The sequence below is a fragment of the Acanthaster planci genome, linkage group LG08, assembly GCF_054643075.1.
Source record: "Acanthaster planci isolate LZ-2023a linkage group LG08, COTS_SCS, whole genome shotgun sequence".
Lineage (NCBI taxonomy): Eukaryota > Metazoa > Echinodermata > Asteroidea > Valvatida > Acanthasteridae > Acanthaster > Acanthaster planci.
The window spans coordinates 6,002,083-6,019,765 of record NC_141784.1 but is presented as its reverse complement, the minus strand read 5'-3'; the positions used below and the strand labels follow the sequence as shown (position 1 = coordinate 6,019,765).

General features: G+C 39.6%; 1 protein-coding gene and 1 long non-coding RNA gene across 2 annotated transcripts in view; one reads left to right on the top strand and one right to left on the bottom strand.

Annotated features, from left to right (window-relative positions):
* The window catches only part of LOC110990461 (NADPH oxidase 5-like), a 30,440-nt gene extending 18,271 nt beyond the window's left edge, over positions 1-12,169 (bottom strand). Inside the window, exon 1 of the mRNA XM_022255472.2 lies at positions 11,955-12,169. Within this exon, the coding sequence (XP_022111164.1) occupies positions 11,955-12,028 (74 nt within the window). The 5' untranslated portion in view covers positions 12,029-12,169. The remainder of the gene's footprint in view (positions 1-11,954) is intronic.
* A 2,559-nt stretch (positions 12,170-14,728) lies between these two features.
* Positions 14,729-17,683, top strand: LOC147798326 (uncharacterized). Its single transcript, XR_015426227.1, has 2 exons — positions 14,729-16,149; positions 16,707-17,683. It is a non-coding gene; the product is annotated as an uncharacterized LOC147798326 (long non-coding RNA).

Genomic DNA, 17,683 nt, shown 5'->3' with positions numbered 1-17,683 from the left:
CGGTCCGTTATGCATTCGTTGATTTGTCCCAAAGACGTGTACTACAGTACACATTGATTATTGCCTTGCAGTGCCAGTGTTAGATATAGAGTCGAAAGGGCCATTTTAAATAATAACAATGCTAATATCATTTCGGATACAGCAGCATTTAAATCGTTACTGGGATTTGACAGTGATAACAGCGACTCAGAGTAATTAACATTTTAGTGTTAAGGTTATGTTTATTTAGCCCCATTATCCTTGGGATAGAGAGGTTATTTTATGCCAGGACACCTACCGGAAAAGAATCTATCCTATACGTAGCCCAACCGAGGTCACCCTTTTGACGGAATTGTGTGCGATTATACTTTCTGTTTGGATATTGTAGTGCCTCATATATGTGTGATTCCATTGAGGAAGTGAATGCATTGTGTTGTACTGTAAAAGTCACAATGGCGAATGCAGTTGACGTTTGTGTCTTTTATCAGTCTACAATTACCACTCATTAAAAATATTAATATACTTACATGCAGCAAGAGAAACAACTGAGTGCTCAGCAATCGGGCAAGCGATTGTCTGTTTGAGGTAACTGCGTATGTGTTTTTAAGGACAGCTGTTAAAATAATTGTGCAGTTGGAAAACAACCTTTTAGCGTATCCGAAAAGTGCATGTATTGTGTGGTATAGACAACTAGCAATGCTCTAGGCGTATCCAAAAAATTATCTCTCGAGAAACTTGACCTGCCGTGGGAACATATACATGACTCTTGAACAGTGCAGCTCTATCAAGGTGAAAAGACCTGCGACAACTGTGCAAAGAAACGAATAAGTATTTATTAAAGACGATGACTTGCCATTACCTCCCACCACATTTGGAGGAGTTTTATACTTTGATCAATGAAGAACCTCCCCCAGTAGCATATGTGAAAATAAAAGAGGACACTTGTAAACACGCCAAAAAAAGAATAGAAAACGGATTTGTCATTTGTCACGATTGTTTTCAAAGATTATACCCTTATACAGACTTTGAAGTGGAAAATGTAAGCGGCAAACACAATCAGCGTTTTGTTTACAAAAAGCCCAAATCTAAAACAAATAAAGTGCCCAAACAATTAGACATTCAATTGGCGGAAGATAAAGCAGGTCTCATAAAATACAAGCTAAACCAAATTTTACAAGGCAAGATTTCTAGGGGGCAACTACTCAGGGCGCTGGTGGCAGTGTGTTATCAAGACGTAATGAAAGAAACGTCAAACAAAGTAAAATGGAAACGCATTCTTTTTATTTGGCTGAAAGCGAGCAGACGTTTAAATTCAAACACGTTATCAATAACACAAAAGGCAACAATGACCTTACAGTCAAAAACATACAGTTGAAAGCTGGGTATTTTAACGTGCCAAACGCTACTGAAATCGAGTGGGACACAAACGTGGACAGTAGACCCGCTGGGGTCAGTGGCGAAGGACCTCTTAGAATAACTTCAGGGAATAGAAGGGATATAGCTCCGATGTAGATGGTACTGTAGGAGAAGAAATCAGAATTATTGCTGAGAAAATTGAACAGCTCAGTCAAAAAGTCAAATCTTGCGCAGTTAGGCAAACGACAAACAGAAGATACGGGAGTTCGTTTAGCTTTTGAGATCAACAATAAACAAATCGAATCAGCGCCATTATATGAGGGACTGAGACAAGCTTTAGAAGAGATTTATGAGGGCAACCCCTAAGCTCAACCTCAAACTAACCCTGCAAGAGATCCAAACCAACCCAGAAGAGACAGAGGCCATGACATAGGTTAAAGACGTTTTCTCAAGTGGTTAACAGAACCTATATATAATGGACTTCATTCTCAAGGCTCGTTTCAACCGTTACCCTAAGGCAAAAGGCGAAAAAATCGTGGCGTCTCACGGTTAATACAGCATAGACTGGTTTGACTTTTTAATAAACTCGATCCCGGGTGTATCTTTCAAAGTTCACTCAGAGTCCAAGAGGGTGACGTTGGCAATCACGGACCCAACCTCAAGTTGAGGCTAATGAAGAAGTGTCCAAGCTGTTGAACTTACCCAAAGTAAATTTTTTTCATCCGACGTCATTTATGAAGGCAAATACGACTTAAACCCCTTAAAATTCGCGTTTATTCATCGTGAGCAGTTATATACCTACGATAACTTTTATAACGGACAGTTTTTAGACTTGCTAAACGTGACAGCTACCGAGCCCCTAAACTCAACACCCGAGGTGTGTAAAACACCTAGAAACTTAATAAACTGGAACATTAGGGAGTTGACTTTTTTTGTTAAAAACGAGCGAGGAGAACTTGTTAACAACAAAGACGCAGGAATTTTGATTGAGCTAGACATTTTTTTAAATGCGTATATAATAAAAAAGGAGAGATGACAACAAGCATTTATCCTACGCTAGAGTTAAACTGCGCCTAAGCGGGAGAATCCAAAGTTTACAGGCTCCAAAAGATCGAACACATCAAATCGCAAATCTTACGAAAGCGTGACGCACGTGAGACTTCTTATAATGGGCACTTACCGCGCTCAACTACGTGGAATATGGAGTCGAAGTGTTGGGTGCCGCGAGTGCTGCGATAGGTATTCCCGCTTTAATGGGAGTTGTATCGGCACCCGTCGGTCTAGTGCGTTTGGGGCATATGCGTTGTTGAAATACGCGAGTCGTCGGATGGTTCACAAACCAAAAAACACGAACAGATCAGAGTGCTGGCAGACACCAAGCTCAACACGATCGACGAGTAGGTATCGCAAGCGATAAACGACGGTGATATTATTCACAAAGAATTTGTGTTGATCACGGGTGAATTACGCAAATTTAATGAAATAAGAGAAAAGATACGCTCAAAGGCCAGTGCGAAATTGCAAGAAGTCAAGATGGACAAGACCGAATTTGACCGCTAAGTCAAGGAGAAAGCGGGAGCAAGCCATGGCTAATGAAAAGGCAGCCGATTTAAAAAAAAAGATCTTATGAAAAAACTTGGCGAATAAGTTTGGCGATCAACAAGTCAATCAAGTATTTTGAACAGGAACCACCTCCATACGAAGAGGTGAAACCCACCGCACCCCCTCTTTAAAAATCGTTATTTGAAAAGTAAATGGTCAAAACGATCGTGGTAAAAAAAATGGTTTACCACCGAATTTCCAAATTTAATGCACAACTACAAATTACCGAGAGTGAAAACGGACGAAGCGGTCAACCGTTGGGTTAGCAACCTTATATCATTTTATCAAAACCAGTTTAATTTTGTGGTCTATTGCACAACGACTGTGTGCGGGTTGGGTTTTGATTTACTGTCTGATCCCAACCCATATATATCAGCGTAGTTTAATTTTCACGTGTATTACACGGTAAGAAAAATCTTGTTTGACTACATCATGCCTATACCGAGCGACGACATATTTGACGCGTTGCACAACAGCTATGACCACCGTAAATTTATAGACACGTGCCGACTAAAAGCTATGTACCGGTCTGGGCAAATATTACGACTCTCATGATTTACACGTGATCAACGGCAAGAACGTGGGTTCCACTTACATGGGCTTCGGATGGGCCAAACCGCCTAAAGGTTCGGGGCACGTAAGTACCTATACCGTGACGTGGATCGAACAGTCAGACACACATTAACTTTGCGGGGCTTTATTCACAAAGGTGAACGAATCTATTAGGGCTTACGTGTGCGCGTTGTTGGAAGTGCAAGCCCAGACAAAGACCAGCGTATTAGAGCCTGGAACTGGTTAAATTCTCAACAGCGATTTATCACCATCATGGAATCTTTAATTAACTCGGAGCCGAATTTACAACAGAGCATTAATCAATTTCAAGACTCGTTGCCTTACGCCAAAAATGCACTGTCGTCAAGGCCAGTTTATACCTCGTGCCGTCGGACATGGATCTTGGTACGTTTGAGGGTTACAACAATAATTTGCTAATTGCGACACCTGAAATGCAAATAGTTTACAACCTATTATTAAATTCTAATTTAAAACCTGAGATTGCTGATTCATCGAGCGAGTTTGCAGATCCACCGGCCGGTTTTGCCGATTTGGAAAGTAAGCTTGGGTCTAAAGTGTTAGAGCCTTCTCCAAGTATTGTAGCGGAATCCATGAAGGACCCCGATAACAAACGTGGGATCAAAGAAAATAACTGAAAGGTATGATACTTGGCCAACTTGCCAATCCGCAGAAATTTTTCCGCGGCTTATTTATTTTCTAAAAAAAGTAAACAAAATCAAGTAATTACACAGGAATATGGCTATAGATATAACAAATTAACTCAACTACAAGTAGTTGCTCCCTGCACCATGCACGGTGCAGTGACATTAAATATGCTCCTGCACATGTTGGCCATTTTTAAATCACACACGTGTGAACACAAACTACCTCAAACCCAAAGCGGGCGATGCCCTCCCCCCAGAAATGGACCTGTAACAGAAAAAAATACCCTTGCCACATGCACAAGAGCATAGCAGTCCAGATATAAGGAATGGGTGGACCGGAATATCCCAAGTTTTTGTTAAAGAAATAAACACAAAAAAATTACATACAGAAATATACGCATACATCCCAGTTGTGGATGTTCCCCTGACCGTCCCAGTCAAAGAAGTCCCTAATGAGAATTTTTACACTCCAGTTTTATAGATAGCCCAACAATAAGAGTGTGGCATGCCAAGTCCCAGGAATCTTTGTACAATACAAGATCATTGAACCAAGGTAGAAGTCCCCAGTAGGGTAATCGCTTAACAATGAAAGGTGTGGCATGTTGGACTGTTCCATTTAGTGGGACTAAACATAGTGGTGTAGTCCTACATTTAAATCCAGATCAACCAATATGGAAAGCAAACTACACATATACTTGTACATCAAAAATATAACAATCTAAAATAAAATCTGTAACACACAACAAAAATTAAAATAAAACTAATTTTGTTACAGTATAAAGCCCATTCAAGTAAAAGCGCCTCAAAAAGGAAGCCCCTTAACCATGGGAGTGATAGCCGTTGCTTGAATCATGTTGTTTAAAGTGTTAACTTAGAGTTAACCAAAAAGTAAAAGGCATTTCAAAAACCCGTTTTCCATGGAAAAAGGGTGAATTTTTAGCCCAAATGAAAACTATTGTTAACTGCATGTTTTGAACATGGGTCAAAATCAAAAGCCGACACCGACAAACAAAGTCCCCACGTTACTGGCAATCCACCAGACCACTTTTCTCGCCACGTTAAACAGCCAACTCAACATGCTTCCAAATATTCCTGGTAAAGCTGCAAACGCTTTTAAACCAAGATTTTTTCAACACGTTCGCTAAATTCTGCAGTTGCTGGACTAGGAGCAGGCTTTGGACTGGGTGTAAGAGCACTAATGGCCAAAGAAAAAGCCGTCAAAATTTAATTTCGTTCTTTAATTTCAGTACGCTCTTTATTCGTTTTTAACTTGTCGAATCTTGTCGTCCAACACGTCAAATTTGCCCTGATTTAGCAGAAGCCCTCCTTTTACCGTCTTTAACGATTCGTGTAAAGGACGAGTTCTCTATAGTTAGCCCTTCGGGTTGCGCTTCTCCATCGTGAGTTAAATCTTCTATAATGTTTATGTCTTTAGGCCGAACGGTTTTTTAAAGCCGCTTGCCCAGATCTTATATTTTTCCGTAATTTTTGAAACTTTATTCATGTCGAGTAAAGTCTGTTCCTGAATACCCAGCTACTCTGGCATTCTTCGCTATTGTTTGAAGACCTACAGTCAATTTAGGATTTCATTGTTTGTTGGTTAGTAATACTCCTCCATAATTAGCAATGACTTTATAAAATAAGCCTCGGCCTTTGAAATATATAAAATTCTCATAATTACGTCTCAGGATATCTATTTGACGGCGAGTTATAGAAATTGTTTGCTCCGGGGTTAGTTTAAAATGCCGCTCTCCCTCGTTCTAATGTATCGCGTCTGGGTTCTATCGGTTCTATCGGTCTTTGAACAAAACCAAAACGCCTTATTCCAGGGCGTGTCTGTCGACTTGACCATGTTGTCGACGTTGTTGAAGGTGAGTTGGTACGTGAGTGGTTCTTTGAAACCCAAGGGATAAAATTACCGGAACGGAATCGTGTATCTGTTTTAAAAGCGTCTGCCACTGCCTTGTCTTTACCCTCGTTGGCCTACACGCTGGCTTTCTTAACCAAAGTAAGCCATATTTTTAGTCTGCGTCGCGGGCAACCAGTTGTCTTTAAAATTGTGAAAGACGCCGCGTCTCCGTAGCTTACGATCTTGTTACCTTGTAAACTAACGTTGAGTTCTGTAACCAAGTTACGCACAACGTTGTTGTACACTGTACGATTGTTGTTCGATCCGTCGTCTAGCTCCAACTTGAAAGCCAACTTGGCGGTACTCGGCAAGACAACAACGTCTTCCCCTAACGCCGGTAATTTGACGTTCAACGTGTGCGTCGCAGCTATTGAGCTCGGGTACTGCGTTATTAAACGGTGTTTTTCAGCGGAAGCTTAGGTTTAATTTCTTTGTGTATTGACTCGACATGACTTTTTATTATATACTGTTTTATAATTTATAAAGTTTATTTTTATCGGTTTATTTCGTTTCAGCTCGCCAAGTAGATTTGTATCTCGCCCAGCCGCATTTCGCCAAGCCTTTCTGTACAGTTTTCTCGCATTTTGCCCAGCCTTTCTGTCAGCACGGTTTGTATCTCACCCAGCCCGTCTCATTTAAATTAAAGAGCGTATAAAAATGGTGAATACATTAATGATGGTAGGAAGAGCTACAGTTAACGCGTTGGCGTTCACTTGGTCAAACTTTTTATTCAGCAACCTGTCTCAAAAACGCATCGATGAAGAACGAAAGACACAAGATTTGGCCTTGGAACAACTGGCCCAAGTTAAACAAAACTGGAAACGCGAACCCGTTTATCTGTTGGACATTTTTAACAAACACATCATGCAAGAACGCGCAAGTCAACAGGATTTCGTCGGCGTTGTTTGCTTATTCGAAATTGACTGGATAAATGCGTTGCAGACGTTGCCGCCTGAACCCAAGTTGTCACATTTTTACGTGCCTCTGGAACACCAAAAAATTTAAAGAGCTCCTGTGGATTCTCGGAGGAACTGCTTCGGTCGGTTTTTTGGCTTACCGGTATGCTTAACTTTATTTTAAAAAACTGTTTGGCTTAACTTTATTTATAAAGGAAGAAGAATTCTCAAAACTGTTTTATAGCTCGCAATGCTATAAAACATTGTAGTCGTGCGTACTTTTATTACCCGGCTGAACATGAAGGTGGTACTGTTAAAGAGTAACTGATCTCATCTGGAGTGTCGACATTTATCAAGTGGAAAAGCGCAAGAGCCAGTTTAAACGGATAAACGGCAAAAAATAACAACGGGCCCGACGTTGTATTATTTAATAAACGGGCCTAAGCGTTCATTTGTGCGAGAAGAACTTCACGTTGTAACGGCTGATGCAGAGTTGCCACCTACTCGATAATGGCCGTAAGCCAACGTGCCGATTGATTACCATTAAACGATGGTAAAAATTATGTTCTTTTGCGATCTAATGTGATGTTGCTTCGTATAAACCTGCTTGTGATCAAACAACGTTTTTTTGTAAGATCGTGTCTCAGTAGCTTCTTTTCACGACTTCGGTACGCCTTTCGCTTTTTTGAGATTAGCGTCGTCTTCGAGTAATATCGAGTACTTTTTTTCCTCCAAAGTCTGCTTTAAGGTTTTGTAATAGAATCGTAAATTAACGTTTTAGACAGATCGAGCACGCTCACGCCGTACTCTGGGAAGGGGATGGTCGATTTGTCATAAGACTTAGAAACCAAATGTTTATATTGTCGTGCATCTTGCTCGTCTCTCAGTAGATACACATTTTCCAGCGTTTTACCAAAGACTGATTGTTTATAAGTTTAAAAAAGTCTTTTTCGAAATCAAAGCTAGCACGTTTGCGCAACTGGGTGTTTTTATCGATGTAGCTGTGCATCCAAGGCGCTTGCTTGAAAGACATTACGCGATGGACCGTTTCCAACTGTTAGCCAAGTTCGAGATATTTTTGTAACGTGCAATAGTGAACGACGTATTAGCATTTGGTCGAAAACGTAGCCACTAATTTGTCTACAGAAGTGGTATTTTCTTTGTTTTGTACAATCAAGTCTTTTGTGAGTCTGACATCCATTCGTTTGGAATCCACATGTTTTCAGGTGCGAGGGGGGAGTCGCTGTGTAAATCGTGTAAATGCCAAGGGTAATCAAGAGTTACTTCAAATATAAAGCCGGTCGTAGAACAAGGTGAAAGCTTTTGAACGCATTCGTAAACTTGCCTAGCGCGCGAACCTATTTAAAGTTTCCGACGGGCAGGTACTGGCTCATAGCCCAACCGTACAAATTATTGGCATCGAGATACATGGTGTACGACTTCGGTTGATTTGTATTGTATTCTTCTTGACCGGGGTTGTTAGCCTTGGCTTATCGTTTGCCTCTTACGCTAGAGATGCCATCCCCTTTAGCCCGTTCAAAAAAGGGGCTTGTCGATGTCTGTAAGCAGGATCAAGGCCGTAGTGCGTTTTGCATACTGTTTGAAAGCTTTCGACGTAGAGATCGTGGTAGTGCCCGATAGTTTGGCACCCAAGTGTTTCCCAAACATTTGGGCTCTTGCACGGCTTGTGATGTTGGGTTTTGATAGTGTTGGTTTTCAAATTTGAGGATGTGTTCGTCTTTTTAGGGGAGTATGACTTTGGGAGGAGCGACGTCTGTTCCTTGGCAGTCTTCTTTGTGATTGTCTAGTCTTTGTTGTGTTTGAAAGTGAGGTAAACAATTTAGACACCAATATTTCCTGTCATTGTGATTGTTGTTATCGCCCATAAATCTAGAGAAATGTTCGATCCAGCAATAATGCACTGTTTTACCTCAGCTAAATCAAAGTAAGTTAACCGGTCCGCCAATAGCTTTGGTCTTGTGAAGCATAAACACACCGTCTTTCGCGGAGTAACGAAATACGTTGATTGCCAAGTTGGTTTGGCCTTCGATGCCTGGAATCTGCGATAACCGAGCGGGAAAGTCTACGTTTGTAAAGTTTAAACTGTATGATTCTTTGTAAGTGTACGTTCTATCTTCATGTAATTTATATCTCGAATTAGTTGCAAGTTGGTGTTTGACGTTGTCTCTATAAAGCCCTTTTTTTGCTAACTCCTTGAGAAGCGGAATGTAAGTCGCCCCGACCGGATTATAGAGCGCCATGTTGATATAAAACGCAATGACTTTGTCAAATACCCATCCAGAACCCCTTTTGGTACGGGCGTCGACATCCAACATCATCTGTTCTTTTTGTTCTTCTAACTCGTTCTTGACATCCAGTTCGATAAATACCACAGTATTTCTACTCATAAACGTAAAAACACCAACTCCGGTCTGCTGTTGATCTGGTCAGTCTATTTTAAACTGGACTGTGATCGCCGTTGTCAACTTGTTGGCTCCTATCTCTCGAAATTCGGCCAGCACTTTCTCCTCCATGTGCCTTTTGTAGAAATCAAAAAGTGTACTAGATCGTTTGCGAAGTAACTAAGCTTCAGTTCCCAGTTTCTAAAATTCCCTTGAAATCGTCGGGCGTTTTGGATGTCTACCTCTGCCATCGCTTCTGGGCGAGTATAGATATTAATTGCGTCGATGAGATCTTTTCGCAGCTGGCGATCGTTTGCACACGTAGCTGAAAAGGGTGTGTCATTTTCTTACCTTATTTGCAAGAGTTGGAGGTACGTTTTGCGCGGTATATTTTTAAATGGGAGATGACTCGCTTGGATAGCTCGTACGAGTCCGGTTTCGTATGTTGACGGCCCTGAGGTGGTGTCAAGGCAATGTTATATTGCCCAATAAAGTCGGATAAAAATGACTTTTTATATAACTAAAGTTAGCAAACACTGGTCGATACTGTGTTGTGGCATCTCTATTAATTGATGTCTTCATCTTGTTTTATATTACTATTTTTATACTATATCTAATTTTTGTTCAATATAATTTAACTCACTCTCAAATTTGAGGGTGGGTTATTTTATATTTAGTTTTTAAAGATTTTGTTTAGCTTTTATTCTATCTCTATAAATGGTATATCTCCGGCATTTTGATTTGTATTTACAATGCTCACAAGATAGATCTTGCGGTGTGTGCACACCGTTTTTATTTCATTCCAAACATTCCAAACAAATGTTTTTATATGTTTTGTCGTGTTTTAATTTAAACTCCGAAAGTGTTTTTCTTTGTAGCAATGGTTACACTTTTTAGTTTCCATGTTCAATTTGATTTTTGTGTTTAAAGATATTTTTTCACTTTTTTAAATCATGTAGCGTGATGATTTTTTTTCACGTTTTTAACCGCCGGCGTGGGGTCGGGTAGGTATCCAGGGGAGGGGAACGGTCTTGAACTCTCCTACTGCCTACTCCAATGTGTGGATTAATTGTGAGGTCTGAATCGAAACTTTCCATGCCGAATGCCTTATACTAAACTCCCGAACACCAACTGGGTTCACGTTGACTATGAGGATTTCGCCTTGAGACTACTCCCTATGATGTCCACAGTGGAAAGACAGACTTCTCTACAGTCTTTTTTTAAACATTTACAGGAAGTCAGGTAGTGTTCTAGATACTAAAACAGTGAGCATTAAAAGCTTCCCTGCAGAAACATCATTTTCCTTTTGTTACTGCTTAAAATGGCGTCTGTTTTTGTTACAAGTGGGCAGTTATTTCCGTATGACAATAGAGATATACGAAATGGAGGCAACAAGAGGCCACCATTTTTTTTCAGGAAAGAACAAATTTTGGCCATGAGGCGTTGAACGGCAGTTTGGAGAAAATCGACTTTAATCGATTCTGACGGGAAAAGAATTTCAAAAAGACAGTGATTGGGGCCTAATTTGTCCCTTTATGAAACCCTGACGATGCTTGCATTAATTTTCTTTTACATTTTTTTCCAGAGCAAGCAAAACTTATGGTAAATACTGACTGAATGGTACATGCAATCTCCTAAAATCAGGACCATGAAGCCTTGCATCAATTAAATTATGCTGAAGTGCGTACAATTACAGGCTGCATCAATATGTGAAATAGCTCCACGTGTGCTGAAAATGAAATAATTATGTCCCAAAAATTAGAAAAAATGAAAATAATCAAAGTTTTCAAAAATACAAATTGGGAAAACAAAATACATGCATGATGTGACGAGAGACAAGCAGGTGTAATCTCCGAATTTGTGAAATGAGATTTGAGTGTTATCTCTTTTTTTAGTTTTCAAAACCATCAATGGTTAGCTTAATTTATTCAGAATACTCAGTTCAGGAGAAACAGGAAAGGTGCAAATCCCGTACAATCTCTTCTTGATCATCTTTGCTGAATCTTGCTTGTCAAATTAGAATCTAGGTCCCACTCAATGAATCGATTCTGGGAAACGTAGAAAGAATTTCTCAAGGTCTTACAACGGCCTCGTACTGATGGCCCTCGACACCAGTCTTGGTTTACCTTGAAGATCAACGCCATGAAGTTATTGCAGACACATTTTATGTAGCTTCGTACTCTTCTTCGATGTAGGGAAAGAATTTGACATTCGTTTGGGTACCGTGAACTGAAGAGTGCACTTTTAAGACAATGAAAATTGCAAATGCTTCTGTGCCAAGCAGGGAGCACTATTTCAATATACTTAGGCAAAGATACAAAATTTATGAGGAGCAAAATATCAAAAGTTCCAGCTGTTTTATACACGAATTAATGTATCTTTGAGCTTTTCTGCCTGGAACGTTTAAGAAATGCATACAAACATAAACAAAATGAAAAACAGAAATGAAAAAGTTCTTGCAATACAAAGGGACATTTCCAAAGACTGCAATAAAACATGCATGAATAGACCTAGGTTACATATACAAGCGAAGCGTCCTAATTGCAAATGGGTACCCAGTCTTCAAAGGAATATTATATTCTTGCACACCTACCTTCGCCAGTTTGGTGTCCTTCCTCTTGAAATACTAATTTTATTGAAGCGACTCTGCTTTGTAGTTGGATCCATGGATGCAAGGTTTTAGAGACACACCAAAATACAATGACAGTTGACTGACGATACATCCAGTTTGTCCGCTCTCAGATTTTTTTCATCGCCAACACGTCTGAGGCCCCTTTTTATAAGCCTGTTTTGGATCATTCTCCATGCCTCACAGCTCTCATAGAAATTCCTGGGTCACAGAGACGTGCACCTGTAGCGTGTATCTCACTAAGGAAAGCAATTTAAAAATATTTGGGGGGAAGCTTTTTTTTTGTATTTATACGAAGACTTATATCGACCATTCTTTTGTTACCTGATTTTGCCAACACGGTTTACACGCAGTAGAATCATCCAGTTTTGGTGCAATGGCTCAGTCTTTCCGTATTATTTGTGACTGTTGTGAGGAAAATCGTGACGACAATTAGCTCTCGTTACATGTTATTCCTGTGAAAATCCATTTGTTCCTTTCTGTGCTGTCCATTTTATTTAATAATAATAATGAGCATTTATAACGCGCCAACTCCATCATCAAATAATGCTCAGGGCACAACTAGGTATCTCAACACAGCTTTAACAAAGAGAGGGAAACGAGATGGAAAAAGAGAAGACTATTAAATGAAAACTTTAAATGCAGGCAGAAACCAATGTACCTAATTAAAGTCAATATTAAATAAGTGTGTCTTCAGTTAAGACTTAAACGGTTGTCTCTAAGTTCTTTTGGTACATTGTTCCAAAGGAAGGGCGAATCAGTAATCCAGAGCTAGATGACCGGAGAGATCGAGCTGGAATATAAAAGTTGATTAGATTTGTACTGGTACTATGGGGTGGAACCATGCAAGTATTGAAAGAAAATAATAGCAACAGCTTAAAAAGTGATTCCACAAATTAGGGGTCCGTTGTTTTGTTGTTTGTTGTTGTTGTTGTTGTTTTCGTTTTTTTTTTTTTTTTCTTGTCCCTGTCACGTCTGACATATGATTTTGAAATTTTAGAACACATTTTCTAATTTGCAAGACTGATGAATTAATGCAAATTGCCTTCCAAACAGATAGTTTGAAATCAATTCCGGTGATATTTGCATGTCAAATAACAAAAGGCCAGACATAACAGAGACACGAAAAAGTCACACTTTTGTACCTCTAATTTCTGTAATCTCTCTGAACAGTTTTGAAACATTTCCTCTTTGCGAGTGTCTGGCACAATTTCCACACACAGAACGGTTTTTGTGACAAAGTACAGCAGTACTGAAGTAACTGGTTCACAGCTGTGGCATTTGTTAACCCTGTTAAAAATCAATGTACACTTTCCCTACGAAATTTGTTTGCAGTGTATCTTTGAAAATGTCGTATTCATGTCGATAGGGTAGTTTTTGTTACGTGACAAAGTACAATGACGCAGCTGATTCAAAGCCGTGCCGCTTCAATTGCATGCACGTAGACATGATTGTTGGCCTTCACACGAAATGTTGCGCATAAAGGCGAATCCAATTCAGGTTTTGGCATTTGGCAAAGTATGAAATTTTCGTGTCCCTCTTACTGTTTGTTTGGCAGGTAATTTGCATTAATTCATTACTCTTGGAAATAAGAAATGTGTTCTGAACTTACAACATCACATGTCAGATGTGACAGGGACATGAAAAAAATCGACCCCTAATTTCTGGAATTACCTGTATACACTAACAATGACGTCAATGATTCAAAGCTGACTAGTTTCTTCGGCACGGGTAAACATCGATAACCTATTTTAGGTAAAGCGGACACAATGGGGACATTGTTTGGTTCTGTAAAATCGGTGGCGTTTACACAGTCATATGAACGCATAGACCGCTAGACTGCATTCACAACTACCTGTACATAAACCTTTCGTGATCAGCGCAGGGACCAACTAAAAGCAAATCTATGGAGAAATTCACCTCTTGGGATAGGGAATTCACGCACAAGTAAAGAATTCTCGCCGTAGAATAATATGTGAAGCCTAAGATTATTTAATTTAACCCGCATAGATTCAATAAAATACAGTTACGACATTTGAAACAACGAGGTGGCCAGTACCGAAGAGCAAAAATTAAACTTATTTTGAGAGCACAAAATTACACATTAAATAAAAGCAAGACTACCGTCGGCCTATGCGTATTAATATCTTTCAGTTGTTCCCTTTAAATTTAGCAACTTCAAAAAGCGCTCTCCCATTGTGTCTGCCCTACTTCAAAAAGCGTAATCGTTGTTATAACATTCGAAGGCAATTTGTTTTTCTGCATGTGTCAGCATTCGAATATGCCCAAAATTATTCATAGCCCTTCACAAAATAATGTGGTAGTTTTCTATTCTCTTATAAAATATGTGAGTTGGAATGGAGAAACTTTGGCCTTACTTAATGACCTTTAAGCCTAGTTGATATGTACAAAGTTATAGTTGTTTTTCTTTTGAATTGTCAGCATTAAAATAAAAATATTATATGTCTTAATAATTGTTCATAATTCTTGCGGTAGGGAAGCGTTTTTAGGGGTTACTGTAGTTTATTTTGCACGCCACCCGGCCCCTTAGAAAATGAATAACAAACCACGAAGACATTTGAAACATTTCTTCCTTGCAAGTGTCTGGCACAAATTCCACACACAGAACGGTTTTTGTGACAAAGTACAGCAATACTGAAGTAACTGGTTCACAGCTGTGGCATTTGTTAACCCTGTTAAAAGTCCATGTACACTTTCCCTACGAAATTTGTTTGCAGTATATTTTTGAAAATGTCATATTCATGTCGATAGGGTAGTTTTTGTTACGTGACAAAGCACAATGACGTAACTGATTCAAAGCCGTGCCGCTTCAATTGCATGCACGTAGACATGATTGTTGGCCTTCACACGAAATGTTGCGCATAAAGGCGAATCCAATTCAGGTTTTGACATTTGGCAAAGTATGAAATTTTCGTGTCCCTCTTACTGTTTGTTTGGCAGGTAATTTGCATTAATTCATTGCTCTTGGAAATTAGAAAATGTTTTTTGAACTTACAAAATCATATGTCAGATGTGACAGGGACACAAAAAAATCGACCCCTACCCAATGGGCACACGACGCGTGAAAGACGTCTTGTTGTGGTCGTTATGTGGTCGTGTGTCGTAAAGTGGTCGTGACCAAAAAACGACGTCTTAAAGACGTCTTTTATCCTCGATTAGAAACATTGCTTCAGCAACCATGACCACAAAAAACACGACGTCTTTAAGACGTCGTTTTGCAGTCGTTATCAAATCATCGGTACCACACATACAGTGTAAGGAGAAAACGACGTCTTTTTTTCTCTATTTGAATTGTTTTCCTCAACAAGCAATACATGAAACACACAACGTCTTTACGACGTCATTTTACAGTCGTTATCAAATTGTCAACATACATCAGAAAAAGATTTCGATAACCTTATGAAGATTTTGCACGGTGACTTTTAGTTTGTCTCGGATTTTGCCGGTTCTCACTCGGTTTTACCGCGGAAGGTCTAGTCCCGCCAGAACAATGGCATACAATGTATTGCAAAATCCCGCCTGCGGCCGCAGGTGACTGTTCTGTTTGCCTCATCTATTCGTCAAGAGAGATGTCTGAGATAGCAATAGTGCGAATGTCCATTTTACAGGGAAATGTTAACTCAAGAGGAATTGTGAGTGTGGTTTAGTACACCTGCTTGTAATTATGATTATTTGCAGTGGAACTGGCCCTCAACCCGGCCTCTGATTTGAAATGACATGACATTAAAATACCCCTACATTTAGAATGGATGAGGCTATTTTCTTTCATTGCTTGCATGCTCCCAAGCAACGAATGGTTTAAAGCGTGCGCACCGCGCTACTATAGTGGCTCTGGCTTAGTCTCAGCTGGTTCCAGCCTTTCGAGGAGACTCTGAGCATGCCGACTGGAACCAGCGATGGCAAAGACTGAGGTCATGTCCAAAAGTCAAAACGGGCTTCCAAAACTACGGTAGGTCTAGTGACTTTGGCGTCTACACGTATTTCCAATGGAATAAAGATCCTCAGGTCAGGGAACCAGACTACTTCATAATTTTGTCCGTGCTTTGAATTAAGAGAGCTCGAGTACATGTACTAGTATCGCTGCAAGCAGCTTATCCGCTAAAAAAAGAGTAAGACAGGTTAGGCCCTTCCTTAAAAGGTAAGTGCTTATAAAATGTAGTTCTGCTACGCATGGGCATTGTTGGTGAAGCAGAGGTCAGGCTTAAACGCAATAGTTTTAATCCTCAACAGTCAACCGGGTTGGCCACGGTTGTTTCCTACCTCCATGGGTGGACCACAGACAGTGTTTATTCGTAGTCGTACGTAGACTCGCAGTCGTAGTGCAGTAAGGAGCATCTGGGCTAGCCACAGTGCCCATACTTCAGCATAATCAAATATGGCAAATACTATCAGCGTCAATAAATCTAATTTACCCTTTTAAGATTAAACGTTATACCATTGTATTGGTGAGACTAAATTGTGAAAATGTAACGGCAGTACATGTATGTGATGCAATGTACAATATTGGCCCCTCGATTTAGACATGTTAGAGACAGTTGTTGGCAGAACAATTTTTTTCATTCTCAATTACAATGAACATGCGCACTTAAGCTTAGACGTGGTGTAAACAATGGTAGAGGACCGGTTTATTTGCTGCCACCAAAGTCCTTATAGTTTTTACAAAAATAAATTGTCTTATTTGTCTAACATTTGCAGAAAGTGTTGCATCACACGGCACAACAGTGTCTGCAGTAAGACAACGAATAGCGAAGTACTTCAAGCTTAGTATTCCTACCAGAGACAAGCCAAGAGCCCTGAGTAATTCAGCAGGCATGCCCACCGGATAACTGTGCGACCAGTCCAGTGCATCAGATGGCCTGTTTCCTGGCTGTTTCATATATTTCGGTGATATTTAACTAATGAGCATAAAGCCTATTTTTGTATTGGGTCTTATTTGAAAACTTTAAACCTTTTGTTGTTCAAGTAAAATATGTACATTGTTTTGTCGGGTTTATTTCCTCAGGTTTAAGCAATGAAAGCTGTTTAAAGTACGATAATACTCTGGGGGGAGCATGGGTAAAATATTTTGCGGCATTAAAACACGTACAGTAATTTAAATTGTAACTGACTAGATCATCCTGTTCCAGGATGATCTGTTTTCTAAAAATTTTCACAAACCACTGCATGAGACGAAATTTTCTCAAAAAAGTGTTCCATGTTTCCATTTTTTTAAAAATTCTAAGCCAACTCGATTTAAATTGTCTTATTAGTACAAGCATACATCTTTTCATCAACTGATGTCTGTTTTTCTACCTCTCATAAATGCCATTACATGTACATCTAAAACGTATTTTACTAAGTCTTGCCTGGTTGGAAATGTTTTGTTCTGCCAAATATTCAGTTACATGGCTTATACTACATGTACATGTCCTGTGTGGTTAATGTTTCCCATTCTTGCCTTGTCCGTAAAAGTAAAACCTTTTAACTGCTTTTATCCAGGAAGTGTTAACAGAGGTGTACCTTGTTTCATCGTCACTTTAATCGTGCTGGGTGCAACTGTAATGGTCTGTCCAAAGCCATTGAATTTACCAGAAATATTATTGGTACATAATATTTGTGTAGACCATCATTTTCAACAGGTTATTATAATGTGAAGAATGAGAGTTAAATAAAAAAAAATGTTTAGTTGTAAA